Here is a 23,218-nt window from a genome sequence, read left to right on the forward strand (position 1 = left end):
AGAGCTGAGGTTGTGGGAATATAAAAGCAAGGGTAGTAGATCTGGATGAAATCCAGAGATGGTGGCGTTTTGCTTGTTGCTTCTGACATAATTTTTGGACAGCAGCTATCTTTAATTATAGGTAGAGAGTAGGGGCCTTCTTCCCAGTGCTGCCTCTTGATCCTAAATTGAAATGTATGTGGAGTTTCCACCTGTCTTTTTACATGTTCTGTTCACAAAACACTTTCACAGATATTACCTTGCTAGATCTTTCCAATATCCCTGTGAGTTATCTGTCAGAGCACACAATTCCCCAAATTAGCTTCTCTAGGGATATAGATGAAAGAACCTAGACACCACACAGATTGAGGAAAGAATAAGTTTACTACTCACATTTGCCTACTGCCTAAAGCCATGCCTACTCAAAACACTAAATAGTGAGTAATGGTAATCATAGATGTGTTTATCATACATTCTATTTATTAATCAGTTTATGTATTTATCAAACATTGACTTTTTATTGAATCCTAGGTCTTAAAACAGGTAATGGGAGGTAAAAAATAATCTGTCCCTGAGATTACTGTGCTCTCAGTCTCGTTGGGAAATGGACACATGAACAGATAATCACAATATAATGCCAAATAATTATGATAAAATACATAATGAAATACAATGAAATACAGGGGAGAAACACACCTACCTGCCGGGTATAGGGTAGATCAGAGAAGACTTTACAGAACAGCTGAATTCTCTCATGAGGGTAACCAGGGACTCTCACTTTTCAAATCCTATCCTCATGAAATTTGTATCTTTGGACATCACTGACCATTTCCTCATTCCTTAAATTATCTATTTGGTTTCATGGACCTTGAACTATATTCTTCCCTAGTTTCCATCTGGCCATGTTTTTTTCATCCTCCTTTACTGATCTTGCTGAGTCTGCTCCTTAAAATTTGCTCTTTCCAGGGCCCCATTCATGCCATCTTCCCTTTACACTATCCCTGTTTCTGTGGATGAGAACTCGCTAATAAATATTCATGGTCTCACCTGCCTTGAATATGACTGTGTCTTTGAAATCTTCACCTCCTGTAAACCTGACTCATGAATACAACTCAAGTGTTCATCTGAGTTGTTAGCTTCTTGTCTTGGAAGGCTCATTGGGACTTTGAGCTCATAGACAACCAAGTCATGATCTACCTTTTAAAACCAGTCATTCCCTTGGGTGCCTTTATTCAATGAAAGATGCTATCACCTGTTCACTTGTTCTTTTGTTCCTTCTTCCTTCATTCAACAAATATTTATTAATACCTACTGGGGGTTAGTCACCACAATTGGCTCTGGGATACAACAGTAGAAAAACAGACCCGGCTCTTACTCTTCCAAGGAAAAGAAATTTTGGTGCTTAGCAAAGTATGGTTTACTAATTACATCTATCAGAATCACAGGAAGAAGGGCTTAAAAAAAATCTCAACCTGAGGTTCTTTCCCAGACTTATTGAATTGTAATCTTTAAGAACTGGGTTCCAGGGATCTATATTTTAAGTAAACCCCTTAAGTAATTCTGAGGAACATAACCTAAACTTTATAAAACTACTTATTTAAAAAAAAAAAGAAAATCAAACAAATAAATATGTAATTACGTACTGTCAAGTGCCACTGAAAGAGGCTACAAGGTGCTGTGTTAGAGTCTTACAGGGGACTGGGGAGGGTTGATACGCAATGGTCAGCCATTCCTGGGAGTCAGAGAGTGCAAGGGCAAGGCCCTGTAGCAGGTGGTGATTAGACGTGAGGGGTGGAAGTCAGTGAATGCTAAGAATGACTCTCAAATCAGAAGTCTGGATGTCATTGTTTGGTTCCTCTCTCTTTATTTTCTTTACTATATCTCAAATCTATCCCATCTTCTTTATCATCACTGCTCCTAATGGAATTCACAGGCTCTTGTCTTGCCTGGAATTACCACAGTTTCTCCCTAATTCTTATCCTTGCTTCTGTATCACCCTCTTCCCTCATCTGTCACCACAGTGATCTCCTAAATAAATAAATAAGTAAATAAATTATATATATAAATCATGCCACATATTTGCTTAAAACCCTTTAATCACTCTCTGTGGCCTGGAGAATAAAGTCTGAAAACCTGGTGCTGCTTACACTGTCCTTCATGGCCACTGCATGCTCAGATTCCTGTTGCCCTCACCTTTCATCTGGAATTCTCCAGCAGTCTCCAGACTGGCCTGTCTGGAGTCCTGGGCTCTGTGAGTCTTCTCTCCACTCTGCAGCCCATGGATTCTTCTAAACAACAAAACTCACCACCCCTGTCCTTGTCATAAGCCTTCAGAGGATCCCCTTGACCACCTATAAGATAGCATCCAAACTCCTCAGTGGCCCATAATGTCCTTCATGATCTCTTATGTCATCTGTTCTGTAGCCTTACCTCCTTACCTCTTGCCACTTCATCCTGTGCTTTAATTTACATGCCTGGTATTCTTTATACCTTTAGTTTCTCCAGTTTGCCATGGCTTCTTGCCCCTGGTTTTTAATGTCCCCTCCTCTTTCCCTCCTTCCCTCCCTCCCTCCTTCCTTCCCTCCCTCCCTCCTTCCCTCCCTCTCTCCCTCCTTCCCTTCCTTCCTTCCTTCCTTTTTTGCTTGGTGCCCTCTTGCAATCCTCTCTCCTGGGTTATCTCCCACATCCATCAGGCTGCTGTTCACAGATCCGTGAAGCCTGGGCTGATGGCCCTGCTGGATGTTCCTTTAGCAGCACCATTTCCTCACTCCTCTCTAGGGAGTCTCATACTGAGCTGTGACAGGCTCTTTGCATATCTCTGTCCCCACCTACACTGTCTCTGGGGTTCAGGAACCATGTCTTGGTCACCGATGAATCCCCACATTGAACTTTGTGTCTTGAACAGAATGGGTATGCAACATGTTTTTTATACACTGAATAATACCGAGTGTTAATACTTCCTGAATGTATCAAGTTAAATAGTTTGCATATTTTTAAAAGAAGAGCGCTATTGAGATAACCCACATTTGCCCATAAAGTTTGCCCTTTTAAAGTGTGTAACTCAGGATTTTTCAGTATATTCACAGAGTTGTGTATCCATCTCCAGCATCTAATTTTAGGCCATTGCCTAAGAAATCCTGTACCCTTGAGAATTCACTATGTTCCCTTCTCCCTGTAGCCCCTGGCAGTCACCAATCTATTGTCTGTTTATGGGTTTGCCTGTTCTGGACATTTCATATAAAATAAAATCACACAATATGTGATCTTTGTGACTAACTTTTCTCAGTTCACATATTTTCAAGGTTCATCCATTTTAGACATATATTAGTACTTTATTCTTTTTTATTTATTTTAATACTTTATTCCTTTTTATTTATTTTTAATATTTGGTTGTATAGATAAGGCACATTTTGCTTATCCGGTCATCAGTTAATGGACATTTGGGTTGTTTCTGCTTTTTGGCTATTATGAATAATCCTATGAACATCAATAATACAGATTTTTTTATGAACATATATTTTCAGTTTTCTTGGATTGGAATTATTTAGAAGTAGAAACTGCTAGGTCATATGGCAACTCTATGTTTAACTTTTTGAGGAACTGCCAAACTATTTTCCAAAATAACTGCACCATTTTACATTCCCACCAGCAATGTAAAGAGTTTTAATTTTTTTCACATCTTCAGTAACACTTGATATTGTCTATATTTTTTATTATAACCATCCTAGTGGATCTTGTGTTTTTATTTGCATTTCCCTAATGACTAATGATGTTAGACACTTTTCGTATTGTCCATTCATACTTCTTCTTTGGACAAATGTTTCTTCAATTCCTTAACTCATTTTTATTTGGATTATTTGTCTTTTAACTGTTTAATTCTAGGAGTTTTTAAAATATATACATATATATTTTAAAGGATATTTGTCGTGATAAGCACTGGGTGTTATACGTAAGTGATGAATCACTAAATCTACTCCTGAAACCAATATTACACTATATGTTAACTAACTAGAATTTAAATAAAAACTTGAAAAAAACCCAAAAATATTCAATAAATACTCAAATATCTTCAAAAAATAAATAAAATTTAAATGTCACCTCATCTATAATATATATATTATATATGTATGTATATGTATATGTATATATATATATATATATATATATATATATATATATATATATTCTGGATACAAATTCCTTATCAGATACATGATTTGGAAATAATTTTGCCCACTCTGTGGGTTGTCTCTTCACTCTCCTAATGGGATCTGTTGAATCACAAAAGGACTTAATATTAATGAAGTCCAATTCATCAATTTTTATTTTGTTTCTTCTGTTTTTGGTGTCCTGTCTTGTCCCAGCACCATTTGTTGAAACGACTGTTTTTTTATTCATTGAATTTGCTTGGGATCCTTGTCAAAAATCAATTGACCATACATGTGAGAAGTTATTTCTGGGCTCTTAATTTTATTTCATTGATTTGTCTATCTTTATGTCAGTTTCATGCTGTCTTGATTGCTGTAACTTTGTAGTAAACTTTAAAATCAGAAGTTGGAAAAATAAAACAAGACAAAAATCAGAGAGGGAGATAAACCATGAGAGACTCTTAATCATAGGAAACAAACTGAGGGTTACTGGATGGGGAGGAGGTGGTGGGATGGGGTAACTGGGGTGATGGGCATTAAGGAGGGCACGTGATGTAAGGGGCACTGGGTATTATATAAGACTGATGAATCACTGACCTCTACCTCTGAAACTAATAATACACTCTATGTTGATTAATTGAATTAAAAAAAGGCTATAAACAACAACAAAAAGAATAAAAAATAAAATCAGAAGCGTGAATTCTCCAACTTCATTTTTCACTCTCAAGATTGTTTTATCTATTCTGGGACCCTGACATTTCCATCTAGATTTTAGGATCAGCTTGTTGATTTCTGCAAAGAAGCCGGATGGGGTTTTGATAGGGATTATGTTGAATCTGTCAATTAATTTAGGGAGTGTTTCCATCTTAGCAATATACATCTTCTTATCCATGAACATAGAGCTTCTTTTCACTTATTTAGATCTTTCATTTTTTTTTAATGGTATTTTGTAGGTTTTAGTGAAAGAAAATCTTGCACTTCATTTGTTAAGTTTATTCCTAAGTATTTTACTTTCTTGATGCTAAAATTTTCTTAACTTTATTTTAAACTGTCCTTCTAAATTAGAGAAGTCTGCATTTTTAAAGGTTATGTAGATGTGTAATATTAGATAAAGTCAGGCTTCAATATGGGGATTATCTCACATACATATATTAGACTTTCAGAAACACTAAAAGTACTTTGAATAGGAGTAGAAAGCTGTGCGTGACCCAAAAGAAAGGACGAATATTAAGGAAGCAATATTTATTCATATATGAGTATATATATACTAATATACTGAGAAACTTTATTTTGACTTTCATTATCAAATTAACCATGCAACATGTATTCACTCATATGTGAATGATTCACAAAATGCACAAATTTTGACATTTTATTTCTTTTTTTATTGTATTTTTCTAAACTAGGCTCCATGCCCAGTGTGGAGCCCAGTGTGGGGCTATAACTCACAACCCTGAGATCAAGACCTGAGCTGAGATCAAGAGTTGGGTACTTAACCAACTAAGCCACTCAGGGGCCCCCAAATTTTGATATTTTAAATGCTTAATGCTAATTAGTGTACTTGTTAAATCTACTGATTATGTCGACATTAATGAGTAAAGCTTTTTAAAAACACCCAATTTCACTGGAAAAGTTGGCGTATATAATATGCCATTATATAAGTCAGATGAAGGGTTGGGTGTTTGAATACTGGGGTGGCAAACTAGTTACCAAAATGATTATCAATACTGTGATTTATAGAGCAAAATGGAAAGAGGTAATTATGATTAACTATCAGTTATCTGTTAATATTTAAAATGTTTCCACATTTAGGGTAATCCCATCAGTGAAGATACCACTTAATATGTGGGGAAAATATTATAATTGAGGTATTACATTGAGTAAGAATTTTGTACCGAACACTGGAAATTATTAATTATAATGGGGCCTTGAATTGGGAAACATTCTTGTAATCTTTTTTTCAAGAGCTACTAAAACTATACAGAAGAAAATTGTTCATATAAAATAATGTCTACTTAAAGAATTTATGAAGAATTACTCTAGGTTGATTGGTCTGGAAAGATTAAAGATTAAAAAATAGAAGCACACGCACTCAGAAAGTTTTGGTTTTGTGGCTGTTGGTGTATTTGTCTGCAGTAATAATAGGATTTGACAGGAGAAACCAGTTGATGGCTCTCATACATTCTATGAGATGTACTGGATTGGAGCCTACAGAATGAATCACTGTTGGTGAACATTATCCAGACAGGACCGGGCTATGGTTTTGTCTCTGGAAGGTCTGTCTATATAACTATCATCCATTTGTTAGACTATATAGTTTAGAAAGAAATCCTAATATCAGAATAATGTCAAAGACAAGGAAGACAAATTTTAAAAATGCATGGATACTCATGTGAAAGAAAGATTGCACAGTTAATATAGCTCCTTGTTTATGCCTTATAGCACAGTTGTGAAAATTAGGTTGTTTAATTTATTCTCAAGTAGTATTGTTTTCAATCACTATTTAACAACATAAGCAAGATTATTTGACTCAAACATTAATGTATTCACAAGATCCTCATTTAAGTATTTGCTATTTATTCTTCCCTCAGGTAGATACTGGTTGGCTCCCAGACTTCAACTATGGCATCAAAACACAGTACAGTTATATATAAATAGATTCCTTGATGAAAATGGAGTCATGTGTATTTACCATGTTTACAAAAATATACTTATTGTTTTCTCCATTATATTAAAAAAAGTCACAGATGGCTTGACTATATTGTTTTTTTCTTAAAGAAAATGCCTGACTATTTAAAGTATTGTGATATTTTCCATTATCTTGTAACTCCCTTTTTTGTTTATGAAAAATATTTTTCCATTAGTTTAGTACATAGAAAACTGACCAAGGAAAATTTAATATTTAACTTATAATGATAAGTATTTATCGTATGTAATGAGGCTTATCTGGCCTAGGTCTATTTCTTTGTTAACAAGTCTTATTTCCTTCTGGAAGATGAAATGTATTGAGAATTAAAGAATTACACATGTGGTTAGAAAGCTGACCTTTAAAGCCTCTTCCAATCTTGAAGTTTAATATTTCTGAGCTATTTGGCTGCCTTTTCTTTCTTTCTTTTTTTTTTTTTTTTTTAACAGTAATATCATAAATCTATAGAAACCCCAAACAAAATGCAATTTTGGTTTTACATTAATTAGCTTTGAAATATAACCTTCAGAAAAGTATTTTATTATCTTTTAAGAGTCCATTAGGGTATAAAATCAATACTTTAGCCACTCAGTGAAGCATTTCATTTTTCTCAGTATTTTCGAGAGAAGCCACTATATGCTTCCAATTTAACTTTTTTTTTTCTTTCTTAATGGAATTCTATACATACATAAAATAACTTTCTTAAATCATTAAAACCTAATAGAAAATTAGCAGGGTTGTGATAGATTGCTATACCTTTGTGGTGAAAAGACAGGGTAAGAGCTAATAGTTTTGAGTGCCCTTCGGACACATGAAACACCACCTATTTTCTCAAGGGAGGATATTTGAAATTAAACAGGTATGAATTTTCTACTCCACCTTGGGGAGATTTGATAGCCCTCTGCAAGTATTAAGCTTGGGGGACTGTGCTTCTCTATCCTCAATCATTCACCCCACCTTCAAGAAAGGAAAACATCCTAAAGAAATAGATCTATTCGTGCGAACAGTCTCAGTTGCCTAGTTCCCCACAGGAAGGCATATTGTCTACACGAGCCACCCTGGGGCAAGTTTTTGGTAAATGACAGCTGTCACTGCCTTCTGAGTAGATTCTCAATAGAACGCTACACTGGCGGTGGTCACAGAACGGGTGGAGAAGCTTATTTTGAGTTGTATTACAATTTTCCATTGCTGGGTAATAACTGCAACATATATCATCTTACAGAGTTTCTGTAGATCGGAAATTCAGAAGCAGCTTATTAGCTGCGGGGCTCTGGCTCAGGGTTTCTCATGAGGTTGCCGTCAAGGTGTCACTGGGGACTGCAGTCTCCTGAAGATTGGAATGCAGCCAGACAATCCACTCTTTAGGGCGTTCCCGTGCATGCATGACAAGTTGGTGCTAGTTTTTGGCAGGTGGCCTGGGTTACTTTCCATTGCGCTACTTGAGCGTTCTCATGAAACTGTGGTTCTTCTCCTGGAGTGACTGATCCAAGAGACAGCAAGGCAGAAGCCAAAATATTTTTTATGACCTAGTCTCAGAAATCACATGTAATCATTTCTAGTATGTACTATTGTTTACAAAAATCAACCCTATTCACAGTTGGAGAGGACTACATGGGTTCACAAATTCCCAGAGGTGAGATTATTGGGAGCCATTTTGGAGCGAGACTACCTTGGAATATGGTAATTCTTCTTCTGGGTTGTTAATAGAGCTGGTCTTGGAGAAAACAAGTTGTGTATTGTTTTGTTCTGTTTTCTAACCATTCTTTGGGCTCCCATTTCTGTGCTTCTTTGAGCAACCTTCTATTACCAGTTCCCAGTACTTTCAAGTTGATCCCTTCTTCCTCAGCGCTCTGCTGTGGTATCCTTCCTGTTGTTAAAAAACAAAATTCAGATGAGTAAATTTGAAGATCTAATTGGCTTTATTAAACGATTCATGAATTGGGTAGCATCTCTTCTAGCAAGTAGAGGTGTGCTCCAAGGAGTTGTGCAAAATGGAAGGTTTTTATAAGAAGGAGGGTGGGGCAAGAAAGTTATAAGCAAAAGAAATATGCAAAGTCACCTTCCTTTATGGGGGGAGAGCAGGAGGTCTTATCATGCAGACTACCTCATCTTCCTTTGGAGAATGGAGAAGGCCCAAATGGCAGACTCCATTGGCATCCATCAGAAAATTCCTGACTGATCCGGTTAAGACTACATCGCTGGGGAAGGTTGAAACTACAATTAGATTCAGGTAGTAAGCCACAGTTTACTGACTTGGGGCTTTAACCGAAGCGATGCCATTTTGGGCCTTTGGTTTTCTTTTTAACACTATCCTTCCTTTCTCTCAAATTCAGCAAAGATTTGAGGGCAAATTGTGTGTCAGTCACTGTTCACATCAGTGTACAAAATCACCCTTTTTTTTTTTAAAGATTTTATTTATTTATTTGAGAGAGAGAGATAGCGAGAGAGAATAGGAGTAAAGGGGTGGAGCAAGGAGAGGGAGAAGCAGGCTCCCCACTGAGCAGGGAGCCCAATGTGGGGCTCCATCCCAGGACCCTGGGATCATGACCTGAGCCAAAGGCAGGTGCTTAATGACTGAGCCATGCAGGCGCCCCAGTAAATGCAATATTGTGATTTATAATGAGAAATACATGGTCTTTGACCTTATTCATGGTACAAAGCACCTAAAACCTTTGGAATTTTCTGTGATAAGAACACTAAAGGTGTCTTTTATTATGTTAATGAAGTGACTTTTGGAAACCCTCTAGATAACCTAAGTATGGGGGCTGGTTGCCCAAGGTACTAACCATGTGATTAGAGGATTGGAACTTTTAGTCCCACCCCAGACTTCTGGGAAGGGAGGGGGCTAAAGGTTGTATTAATGCCAATGGCCACTGATTTAATTAATCATGCCTATGTGATGAAGCCTCCATAAAATCCCAAAAGGTGGGGGTTCAGAGAGCTTAAGAGTTGGTGAACAGGTGGAGATTTGGGGGGGAGTGGCATAATCAGAAAGCAAGGAAGCTCTGTGCTCTTCCCACATACCTCATCCTATACATCTTTTCCTTTTTATCATAAACTGGTAATCTAGTAACTAAAGTGTTTCTCTGAGTTCTGTGAGCTGCTCTAGCAAACTACTTGAACCCAAGGCAAGTGTTGTTGGAAACTTCAATCTATAGGTCGGTCAGAAGCACATGTGAGACATGGACTTACAATTGACATCTGAAGTGGGAGGGGAGAGTCTTGCAGCCTGAGTTTTAACTTGTGGGATCTGGTGCTATTTCCAGGTAGACAGTGTCAGAACTGAGGTAACTTACAGGACACCCAGCTGCTGTCCGGGATTGCTTGGTGGTATGGGAAACCTCCTCTTCCCTATCCATATATGTTGGAACTGGGTCCAGAACCTTTAGTAAACAATCAAGGTAAGAGGTCAATGATTGGCAGAATCCCCTTAAAATAATATTTTTATTTTCGTAGAGCTAGCTACTCTGTGATTTAATCCAAAAGAGTAAGGTGGAACTTTAAGGCTCTGAAGTAGATACTAAGCACACTGGGGGGGCTCTCATTTGTACCAGTTTCACTGCTTTAAGCCACTTATAAGACTACTTCTGTTCAATGGAAAACATTACCACCAAGCTATCTCATTCAGCATGGTCTTTTGCACAGTGTGGAAATGCAAGACTGCGGGGGGGAAAGTATTTTCCGTGCTCAAACAGAGGCAAAAACATTAATACAGTTATCACCACGGGTACATGATGATTATCAGTGATTAAAGTAGTTAGTTTTGCCATTTCCTTTGAAATTTGACACAGTGTGATTTGAATTTCCACAGATAGGGTGAAGAGCTTTGCATCACCTTTTTATGTATATGTTTATATCCTAAGCCAGTGTTTCAGGGATTCTGGCATTTATATCTGTGATTAACTCTAAAACATATTTCCATGGGGCTTTTATTTATTTATTTATTTATTTATTTATTTATTTATTTATTTTGGAGTTTCAAAACTGTTCGGGCCAATAAATCTTTCTACCAATGACAGATTGGTCAACATTGAGGAGGTAAATGGAAACTAATGACGCTCATCAAGTTGATGATATGAATGATTTATTGGACCCGATCATTTAACACTTTGATCAAGAAGTCAATACTGGGGAAAGAAAACCGGGCTCTTATTATGGCAAACTGTATTTGCACTGTCAGCATTCGGTGATTTATTACAAACCTGTGGCTAGGATTAGGAGATTATAAATGGGGGGAAATGGAAGGCTCATTAATTTTTTATCCCCACAGGTGCAAGACATGCAGTGGGCTGATCGAGAACACGCTCACCCGGCATCTGTCTGCAGCCTGCCCTGCAGGCCTGGGGAGAGGAAGAAAACGGTCAAAGGAGTCCCATGCTGCTGGCATTGTGAGCGCTGTGAAGGTTACAACTACCAGGTGGACGAGCTCTCCTGTGAACTTTGCCCTCTGGATCAGAGACCAAACATCAACCGCACAGGCTGCCAGCTTATCCCCATCATCAAACTAGAATGGCATTCCCCCTGGGCTGGGGTGCCCGTGTTCATTGCAATCCTGGGCATCATTGCCACCACCTTTGTGATCGTGACCTTTGTCCGCTATAATGACACACCTATTGTAAGGGCTTCCGGACGAGAACTTAGTTATGTGCTCCTAACAGGGATTTTCCTCTGTTATTCGATCACCTTCTTAATGATTGCTGCGCCAGATACAATCGTATGTTCCTTCCGCCGGATCTTTCTAGGACTTGGCATGTGTTTCAGCTACGCAGCCCTTCTTACCAAAACGAACAGGATCCACCGAATATTTGAGCAGGGGAAGAAATCGGTCACAGCACCCAAGTTTATTAGTCCAGCATCCCAGCTGGTGATCACTTTCAGCCTCATCTCGGTCCAGCTCCTAGGAGTGTGCGTCTGGTTTGTTGTGGACCCCCCCCACATCATCATTGACTATGGAGAGCAGCGGACTCTAGACCCGGAGAATGCCAGGGGAGTGCTCAAGTGTGACATTTCCGACCTCTCGCTCATTTGTTCGCTAGGGTACAGTATCCTCTTGATGGTCACTTGTACTGTTTATGCCATTAAAACGAGAGGTGTCCCCGAGACTTTCAACGAAGCCAAACCTATTGGATTTACCATGTATACCACCTGCATCATTTGGTTAGCTTTCATTCCCATCTTTTTTGGTACAGCGCAGTCAGCAGAAAAGGTAAGTGCAAGAAATGCATACACCAACCCTTCCCTGGATTTAACTCCTTTCTTTAGGATGCTTCCCTGCCTTTCTTTTCGGTTCACTTATATTCTCTCAAGATGATTCAGTCTTATTTAGAAATATATATATATATATATATATTTATATGTATTATATATATTTATATATTTTATATATATATAAAATCCCTCAAGGTCACTTAACTTTGAATATATATTTATATTTTTTATATATGTATAAAATCCCTCAAGGTCACTTAACTTTGAATATGTGTTGACTAAGGTTGATTGTCCATGAAGAGTGCTTTAATGGGTCCTTCTTAGCAAGGCTGAAAATTGACAGATCTCACATTACTTTCTGGGTCTCTCTTCCCAGGTCTGTTATCAATGGAGATAACTGTTCTTTTCCTAATGTTAATTAAAAGAGGATGGGAGAAAAGGCAGACATGATTCATAGGGGTGAGCTATCCCAGAGATATCCCATTGCATGACAAATGCCGCCTTTTCTGGTTCTAATGCGACTCTGGGAAAAAGCTATTCCTTCACAATTACAATGGCTTTCATCATGGAAGCAGGGTTTATAGTAAAGCGACAACAACAAAAGAAACTGAGGTGGCTTAGTTCAATCTGAACCATCTTACTATTTCTCGTCAGCCCCCATTCTTATCACTTTTCCATATGGACAAGGTGATGATGAGAGATTAAAGAAGACAGCAGTGGGCAGTTATATAAAGCAGTTTATAATTTTTCAGAAGGTGAAGATCAATTAAATCTCTTAACATAATTTCCTTTGGCCACTAATCTCCAGTTAGCCTTTTCCACATAAATCACTGCAAGTGAAGAACATCCATATGAGAAAGGGGGCATGTACTGCACGGGATACAGGTAGTTTTCTGTCCAGAAAAGCAGAGAACTCACATTAACCACGAATTCCAAGGTTTGGGTAGGTTAATGGAGACAAGCCAGCTTGTAAAACAAAGGCAAGTGCTATCTTTCTGAATGAATAGTCAGTCCTTCAGCCTTACTGTGCCTATGAGCACGCGCTTCTCTCAGAGTGAGGATTTCAAGATCGCGCCGCCCTCCATCACCAGAAGTTGTGAGGAAATCAAGCACCTGGGGACAATTACATTCCCCAGTCTCTAACATTCCAAGCGAGGTCATGTATGACTCTTAAAATCCCAACTAATTCAGAGGAAAAAATACTCAACAAGGGCACAGAGAGCTCATTAGTATGAGCATTCATCCCTTACTAGATCAATGTGGCTTTCAACCATGTTTGGAGACACAAAAAAATGTACTTCAGCAAACTTGCTGCTGAAGAGAGAAAGCTTACCATGGGTTCCAGATCTGTGACCTTTCATGACTTAGATGGCCTGATAGAAGTCCATGAATATTTTATGTGGGACCCAGCACATGGCAGGAAAGTAAAGTAAGGCGGTCTGATGCTCTAAACCTAATAAACATTACATTTTTGACACAAGTAGATAGGAATTTATGGGGATCAAACTTGTAAATATGACTCAGGAGAGAGTGCATGAGCTGGAAAATAAGTCTCTCACAGTCTGTTGGGTCTCTTTTGATGTGGTTAGTTGAACTGGTCAGGGCAAAACAATGTTCTTCAGAGTCTGGAAATGTCTGCATTATGTGAATTATTAATAACATTAAGTGGCATTTGTATTTGAACCAAGGACTGACTTTTTTAATATACTGTTTTATCGGAAAAGGGCCATAGGTAGTTTATTTTGCTTTCTTGTGGGCAATAAATATTTACCCAGACAAAATCTCCTGAGCTCTGACATCTAACTTCCTTTTCTTTTTTTTTTCCTCCTGCTTTACATTTCATAAATTATAGTCTACTCTTACTTCCCATATTGTGACTTTCAAGGGCAGTGGGGGAGGGCAAATACAAATAAGATGTTATTTCTATTTAGATAAGTCTTTCAGTGCCTCGATTTTTAGCATACGTAAAATCATGGCATGGTATTTCACAATTGGATAGTATTATCATAGCACTTCAAACAGCATTATACTAATAAGTTTTTTTAAGGTAGTTGAAAAAAAAATGGCCAAAGTTCCTCAGAACTAAAAGCCTGCTAAGCTGCAGCTTTTCCCTTGCAGCGGTGATGGAGATAGGAGGAATTTCAGGATAAAATGGACAGGTGAATATGCTGGGAGGGGGGTGATGAGGCTCGATGCGATGCCGCTGAGCCCTTGGGCACTGCGGTATATCCTCTGAAAACCTGGAATTTATATATATATTTTCGGGAATAGGTATATCCACGCCTATAGAGATATGACTGAATGCTAGACAAAATTCTTTTTATCTCTCTTAGTTTTGTGGACTCAAAGTAAGTCAAAGGAGCACATTGTAAGACAAATTATAAAATCTGTTAATTGGATTTATCTTGTTTTCATGATATAATTGAATGTAGAAAAGACTGAAGAAATCGGGAAGAAATGCTAATTGTAGGAATTTTCAGAACATCGTAAAGTCCTCAGATGGTCTAGTTAGTCTTGGAGTTGCTGAATCTGGACCAGCTCTACATCGAGAGCTATTATAAGTAGCTAAGATTTGGCTACTGAGGTACTTTATATAATACAATTATGTGTCATCCTAAGGCTTCCCATCAAATTTGCTACCTGTTATTTTCTGTCAAAGTATCTTTATTATTCAAAACAATACACAAAATGCATGAGAATATTTATTTTTTCACATTGCTAAAATTGTTGACACAGATACCAAAGGTGGATAAAACTCTGTATCTCTAAAAGAAGGCTTTACAAAAGTTTTATTGACTTGTGAGGACCAAAGAGCCGGTCAGTCCTCCATTCTCATTTATAATGCTCAGCCAGTTAGCCCACGTTATCAGCTTGAACTGTTAGTAGCAGTTAGGCAGTGCACACAGCCATTAATTCAGTAGCTCCTTATTGAGCAGTGTGTCCAGTATTGTGCCAGTGATTGAGCCCACGTCAGTCTGCCTCCCCGATCCTTCCTTGTAACGCTCAGCCTGGCTCCCAGCCGACGCCGGCCTGATGCCTGCAAGCACCAGCAAGGTGCCAGGCTCAAAGGCAGGAGAAGATCAGGCTCAAGGGCAGGGCAAGATGGTGAGGAGTCAGAGCTGAGATGAGAAAGCAAAAAAAGCTATGCATCCCGTAACTATACATCAGTAACCTAGAATTTATAACACAGGAGACAGCAGAAGAGCAAAATTTCTTTCACTATGTATTTAATTATGCTTCTTAGAGTAATCTACGGAAGAAAACTCATCTAACCATACAGGTTTCTCTGAAATTATAACATAAGTAGGAATAAAAGGTAAAATTAGTTGAATAATTTAGACAGATGTTTTGGAAAACCCCTGAGTAAAATCAAATTATAAAGGTATATTTTAGCACTCATGAAGACAGCTCTGTAAAGTAAGTCTTTATTCAAGATAAAATACCGTTTAATTTCCCCACATTTTTTTCAGATTTTGAAATGAAGTTGAATCATGTTTTTCCAATAGATTTTAATGACATCATTTATTAGCTTTGTGCCCGCTACATTCTACTAACTCATCGTATAAGTGCACTTTTCCTTCTCTTTTAGAAAAGTGGTGTGAAGGAAGGGTGGACACACTGAGGCGTGGACATGGACTCACACAAACTCTCCTAATTGTGCTGAAAAATCTAAAAAACTTAAAATATAATTAATGTAATCGTCAGGAAAAGAATCCTCGGGGATGGTGAGGGGCTGTTAGGATGGCAGAAGTCTCTTGAATACATATTTTACCACCTCTAATTGCACTCATAAAGCTGAGATAATCAGACAAGGGTTATGACATTGCCAAGCTCCAAAGGAGCATAGTGCTTTAACCAGGGCATTGGGTGGAAACAAAACAAAACACCCTCAAAGCAGGGGAAAAAAAAAAAACAACAACAAACCACCAAAACTCAAAAATGTCAATAACCCCCTATGCCTCAAAGCAGCCTTTCTTCCTTTGGTGTGGCATCATCCAGGAGCTCAAGTCAGAAACCGGGGAGTTGTCCTAGACTGCTCTCTGCACGCACCCACTCCTTCATTTCTTCCTCTCACCTGCCAATGTCAGCCTTGAAACATTCCTGGAGGGTCAGCTGTAGCCATCAGATGTGTATCTGAGTGACTGTGTCTCTTAACACAGAGCCTTTCATGTGGTACCTTCTCAGTGAATGCCGACCCAATGTGTGAAAGGACTGCCTTGCACGAGAATGATCTCATATAATATAATGCTTCTCTATGATTTAAGTTAGACTGTGATGTCATAAAAATCTTATATTTTCATCTTATTGTGATCCCCATTACAACAGCTTTTTTTTTTTTTTTTTTCCCTGAAAAACAAGTTTTCTCATTTCGGTGATGGGCCATATGCATTTCTTTAAAAAAAAATTTTTTTTGTCTTTATCACTTCTTCTGAAATTGGGCTGCTAAGTATGTAGGGAGAAAGGCAAAAAGGAATTATGGTTGTCTTAGTTCTGTCTAGCATACACAGAACAAAGGAGAATTGATGGCATTAATCAGATACTTTTGCCTTGTCATCCCTTCCCTGTTTTTTTTACTGTATCTGTCTGTTGAAGGGCAGAAGAGTGTGGGGCTGCAGAGATGGATGAGGGGAGTAAGGAAGAGCAGAGGCTCTGGAGAAGGCAGATTTGGGTTCCAATCCTGACTCTGCTAAACTGGCTGGGGAAATGTAGGCAAGGCCAAACATCTGAAGATAATAATAAATTCTCCCAGAGGATGCAAATTCACACAGAAAACAATATAAAGCCGTCACTTGCCATCTGTGCCCAGCCCTATTCTCAAACTAGAACAGACTTGAGTTCATATCCTCTAGGAAAAGGCAGGAAGATGGGTGACTTTAAAAAAAACAAAAAACAAACCCAAACACTTCTGTTGTCTCATTATGGTGTGTTTTTTGGTACTAACAGATACCTCATGGTAGTTTTGCTGAGAATTTCATGAGATAAGTCAGGACAGGTGTTCAGCATGTAATAAGTGATCATTAAAATGTTGGCCGTTCCCGCTATTCGGCTGTAATTTATGAGGGCCGGGACCTTATCGGGTTTTGCTCACTGTCGTATCCTCAGCACTGAGTCGAGGCCTGAGCCAGCATAGAGTCTCAAGAAAAAAACAAAACAAAACTGTGTTTAATGATTGAATACATTCTTATTTACCCAGATAATTGCCTCAGTGTCTCCAGTCCTTGAGACCATGTCCATGCAGCACCCCAACTGGATGTGTTTTCTCAAACATAGAGACTTACCCCAGGGTAGTCGATCATGCAGATTAAGTACCCTAAAGAGGGCAACCAGAATCGGTAGGACTCGGAGAAAGAGAAGAGAGAATTGTTCCCGAGGCAACGTGTCTCTACCTTCACACATCGAGCCAGAAATACTGGAAGCAAGCGAGGTGTCATCACAAAGCAATTGCTGAAATATGTTAAAATTTGAAAAGTGCGCAACACTAACAAGAGTTGTGAGAGGTAGTTCTGAAGGGAATAACAAAATTCCTGCTTTAAGGAATAGTCAAGGTGAGAGAAGAACAGCCTGAGCAACCCGTCAGTATACTCTAGACAACAATGGAAGTGATTTTCGGAACAGATCAGCCCAGAGCCACACCTGTCTCTGCGGGCAGTCCTTCATGTCCTTAGACAGGAGGGGAGTGGAAACAGGAGGCTGTTTTCTTTCCCTGTCAACTTGCAGTTATTAGAAGCGGATTCCTTTGAAGGCTTCGCCGTGTCCCCGTGTACGGTGGCACCTATCATCATACCTACCTATTTCAGGTGTCTGGGCAAGATCAGTCATACCAGAGCTGCAGTCAACTCTAGACGGGGAAAGCCAAATAGAAGAGGAAAAAGGAAAAGCAACCCAAAAAGAAAACATTTATATAATCTTATTTGTGCACTCAGTTAAAATGATCTGCTTGGGAAGATGCAGAAGGAAACAACGAAATAAGGAGATTCTAGGGCACAGTGTAGGCCAGCCTGTTAAGTGGCTCTCCTAGGGAATGCTGCCCTAGCCAGGCTTATTACTTTTGTTCCGGCTGTGCCCCATATTACGCCACAGAAAATTGCCAACTTACACATTTAGGGCAATTCTTTTGGGGATGCCTATCTCATTTGACAGCATAAAGAAATACTTTCTCGATGACCCTTGCTTAGATTCCATGATCCTCCTATTTTCGGGGGGCTCTGAGGAAGCTGTGAGGCCTAGGGCTACTTAATTTAAACATTTGGCTGTTAGTGAGATTGTGGTATTTACTCATTCATCTTTTTTTTTTTTTAATTGAAATTGAGTTTACAAAGGGTTTGAATTTTCTATGCCCAAATTATAATAATTTAATCAACTATACAATTAGATAGTCAACCTGGGAACTAAGTCCTCAGCTCACTCATCTCATTAAAATGGTTTAGCTTTCTTAATATGTTTAAAATGCTAGACTACTAGATTTGATGAAGACGAAAATGTGACTTTTTTTAGTCATAGTGACCATGACCTTGTTTCAAAAATGTTCAGGGGGAATGCCATACAAATAGACTTATTTTTTCTTCTATATAGACAGAACCTTAATGACACCCCAGACTGTTGATAGTACAGAATGCAGTGACTAATTTACTTGTGTAACTTCAAATTGCATTTTCCATGATTCAGTAGACACTTATATCTTATGGAGCACACAGGGTGCCAGGAAGAGCAGCTTGCAAGCAAATAGTTCCTTGTGGCTGTAACCATATCACATTTTTATGTTATGAATTTTTTTTTAAACCTCTAAATGCAGTATCATATGGGTTAGTACCACCCACCCCAAAGTGTAGAAAAATATTTAACCAAATATTAGTATAAATTCCAGGTTATTGAAAATAAATGCAAACCAGACTTATTGGCATCATTAAAAGAAATATATATATAAAAAAGAAACTTAGTCTGCCTTATGGTTCAGGATATGGGCTGGCACAAACATATTTATATCCCTTTCCTCTAAGGCAACAATGAAATTTAAAAATATAAAAAAGAAGGAAAGAAAAGGAAAAGAAAAAGGAAGAAAAGGAGGACAGGAAAGAGAATGAGAAGAGGCCATTATATTTTTAGAGCCAACATAAGGTAGAACAATTTGAGAAACTCCACAAAAATTAAAGTCAAATGGGTAGATTTATAGAGAAATTAAAAGAAGGAAAGCATAGCCCAAGTGACAGAAATGGTTCTTACCATGATAGTTTCAAATAATTTCTAAGCCTCAAGTCAGTATAAAGACCTGACGTGGGCATGGGAGTGACCATCAGGAGAATCATGTAAAGAGCTGCATTTCAAAATAGCTGGGCCAGTTGGGCCCCTCACTTTTCCTTTCTGTTCTAACTTCACAAGGATAGAGCACAGGTGTTACAGAATTCTGCTCTAAAAATTGGGAATTGTCTGATGGTAGAATTATCTTATGCTCCTTGTGTGGGTATAAGGTACTGAGAGAGAAACCAAGCAGAATTGGAAGTAACTTTATTTCAGACAGACATGAACAGGTGGGAAATACGAACTACATCTTCTATACAAGATAGAGACATGATAAATTTCTCAACTCTTAGAAGAAGTTCCTCCAGTGGTGGGTCCCCAGTCCGTTTGTGTGCCTGTATCGTGCATCTTTGAGAGAAGCCAGTCAGGTTAAACAGTGACTAACCTACACAGGTCTATAGTCTGCCCTCCCACCCAAGGAAAATGGACCCGGCCTGTAATCCTTATCCATCAACCTGGCCCTACATCCTAATCATACAACAGCCAAGGATGTCATGATAACTGAAGAACCAAATTTAAAAAGACACATACACAAAACAAAACCAGAGGTAATTCAAAAATATTAGAAAATTGTTTTTAAAGATTTTATTTTCTATTTGACAGAGAGAGAGAGAGCAAGCATGAGCAGGGGGAGGGGGAGAGGGAGAAGCAGACTCCCCGTGAGCAGGGAGCCCAATGCTGGCCTGGATCCCAGGACCTTAGGATCATGACCTGAGGTGAAGGCAGATGCTTAACCGACTGAGCCACCCAGGCGGTCCAAGAGAATTTTTAAAAAACAGAATTTTAATGAGCATTCCAAGAGAGAATCAAGAGAATATCGAACTTACGTGCATGAGTTGCTGTGGAAAAGATCAATCAGAAAATAAAATGATCCTGGAAATTAAAATACAAATGTGAAAATAAAAAGCTGAACAGATGAACATAAATATGGGATGACTGGGGTTAACACTGGAGTGGAGATGTGAAGGGTAAAATCAGAGAAAGAACCAAGAAGAAAAGGAGAAAAATGAAATGAAAAGTGAAATGAAAAGAAAAATGAAAAAAGGAGAAAAATGAAAAATCTGAGGAAAAGTTAAAATACTTTGAGCGTGGATATAAGATTCTAAAATATATCTAATAAACACTGAGAAGAAACAAAGAAGCGGAAGAAACGGCTGAAAAAATAAAATAATAAAATAAAATAAAATAACAGAAGTTTCACAAATTGAAGAAAGACAATTTTAAAAATTGAAAAGCCCATACATCTCAGTAAAATTGCACTAACTGAGAGAAAATTCTAAGAACTTTTAGAGGGGAGAAAAGATACATATAAGGTATGAAAATCAGACCTCATATGCCTCCCTGGATTCTAGAAGGCAATGAACAAAGACTTTCTGAGGGAAAGTATTTTAAAGTTACAATTGTATAGCTAGCCAAACTATCAATCAATGTGAGGCTAAAAATGTATGTGGCTCAGAGAATGCCTGCATATCTCACATATGAATTATTCTAGATGTAATCCAACAAAATAAAAAAAGCACATCTGATATGAGACGAATAACAGTGGCATTTGCTTATAACATAGAAATGAAGAAATTTAAGAGGGAATTATAAAAGGACCTATATTAGACCCTACTTTCTAATTACCTCTTAACAGGTAGGGTTTTAATAATTATGGTTATTCTTTCTCTGCAAGCCCAGTCATGCTACTTGGATGAATCCAAAGGCAATAATATTCAGTAGCCATATACAAAAATCACGTTTTGTATCAGTCTTACGTTGTTAGAAGAAATCTAGAAACAAAATACAGAAATGTTAATTTGTCTATGGAAGTGAGTATAAATATTGTAAACCCCGTTAAATTAAAAATAGTAACATAACTTTAAAAACTTGGGTGCTGGCTAAGGAGCGGCAATAGAGAGAAGAGCTGTGCAAGCGCATTAAATCACTCACTTTTACTGTGAGTAGTCAACACACACAATCTAAAGTTGATAACCCCAGAAATAAGTGCATTATTTAAATAACAAAACAAAAACTCTTCAAACAGGTTCAGTCTCTAGAATAGCATCAGGACATGGGAAGATGGGTGATGGAGGGTTTTTATTTTACAGATACTTAGATTTTATTTCATTTAATAAATAATTTATATGATAAAAATAGAAATGACTGCATATGGAAGGGTTTAAGTGAAAGTCTTGGGAAAAACTTTTCTAAGACAACATGCATGTACATTCTCATATGGGGGTTTTGCTGCATAATATGTATTTTGTGACAATATTGTAGATGCAAAAATGGGTGAATGATTTTGAATTTGTAAAATGACTCGAGATTTTTTTGGATGCCACCGTTTGTGAATTTCCTCTTATTTAAGGTTAATGCCATTACTAAATCTTATTTTAAGGGCCACAATTTAAGTAGTAATTTACAGCCAGTGATTGTATTTCATTAGAAATATTTGTTAGATGTTTGCTATATAAAGGGACCTTTGCTTGGTGTTTGGAAAAATGCAAAGATGAGTAAGAAGTTTGCTATCCAGTTGTTTAGGGTCAAGTAGGGGCCAAACCAAGCTGGTGGATGACTGGTAGGAGGCAGAGTAACATAAACAGAGGCAAAGTGCCCACTCTGAGGTCTTAGGGCCACGGACAGAGAAAGGAGGAAGGTAGCCTGTCCTGTTGAGGGATCATTAAAGTCTGCATGAAGGAGGTGGGAATTAAACAGGTCGCGAAGGGTGGAGAGAAGCAGATGGAAACCACCTTCTAGGCTATAGGAGCAGGGGGGTTAAACTTTCAGAAAAGGGGAAAGTCAGGGCATTTGTGTGTAAAACCTTGAGGGAGGAAGTGTTTTGAGTTTAGCACAGTCACAAGGAGAGGTCGGTGATGTATAGATCCCAGTGCGCCCTGTTGTTAATACCTCTCCTTTTAGTCTGAAAATGTATTTTGGGCAATGCATTATAGGGTTACACACAAAATAACGGCTGGTCAGATAACCAGCAACCATTTTGCGGCGGGACGTAACACCGTTTGTACTGCATTTGCTGCGGACTTGAGGATATTGGAATCTTTCTGAGTGTGGGTGTATTCTTGGTACAATTCCATTTTGTGAGATTTGTTTGCCAGTAGTAAGTCAGATGAATTGTCCTGTGCAAGGATGAGAAAAAAGACAATAGCAAGATTATTGAAGAAATCTAGGCAAGAAGTGTTGGGGGCTTCACTTGTGGCAATGGAGAGTACAAAGAAGAGATTCATTTCCAATTGGGAACTGAGGATGACACAGTGGGAGGTGAGGCGCAGGCTCTCTATGGTCTTTGTGATTCCAGCCTTCTCCGTGGCTGCCACAAGGACTCTACCCAATGGAACTTGAAGCAAGACTCTGTTGTTTTCTCTCTGGTCTGGGCTAAAGGAGAGAAAGCAATTCTTTCCAATTGCTGATGACTGCATCTAACCAAGTATGGAGAAGGCTATTTGGGCCCCAAATAGTGACGTTGGGTAAAAATCAGTTTGTGTGGATAAAAGCAAAGGTAAGGACACAAGGAAAAGAATCTCTGGTGGACTATGACTTTCAGTAAACAAATCTGCTATACTATTCAAATGAATTTTATTGAAGTTGAAATAAAAAGGCAAATTCTTCAGAAATAGAAGTCATTTCTGAATGATTATGACTCAACTTAAATATATAATCACTATTGTCGTGATGTAAATTTGGGTGTTAAATGGATTTTATAGTCTAGTAATCTTGGGCAAATTTTAGGGTAATTTTGGTTTTCTCGGCTTGTCATGGTTGCGACTAAATTCATGCAATAGTTTTTCTTTACTATATGTCTCCTTTTTGTGTAACTTTGGGCACCTTGCATATAACATCTGAATAAGACAAATTTCAGTTTTATTGCTGTTTCTCCTTAAATTTCATTTCTAAAATGTCGTGT

General features: G+C 38.1%; 1 protein-coding gene across 6 annotated transcripts in view; it reads left to right on the forward strand.

Annotated features, from left to right (window-relative positions):
• The window catches only part of GRM8 (glutamate metabotropic receptor 8), a 732,634-nt gene that overhangs the window by 643,875 nt on the left and 65,541 nt on the right, over positions 1 to 23,218 (forward strand). For all 6 annotated transcript variants that reach the window (XM_032401638.1, XM_032401636.1, XM_032401639.1 and 3 more), the window contains one exon: positions 11,084 to 12,019. In XM_032401638.1, coding sequence (XP_032257529.1) covers positions 11,084 to 12,019 — 936 coding nt within the window. The remainder of the gene's footprint in view (positions 1 to 11,083; positions 12,020 to 23,218) is intronic.

The sequence above is a fragment of the Phoca vitulina genome, unplaced genomic scaffold, assembly GCF_004348235.1.
Source record: "Phoca vitulina isolate PV1807 unplaced genomic scaffold, GSC_HSeal_1.0 scaffold4, whole genome shotgun sequence".
Classification (NCBI taxonomy): domain Eukaryota; kingdom Metazoa; phylum Chordata; class Mammalia; order Carnivora; family Phocidae; genus Phoca; species Phoca vitulina.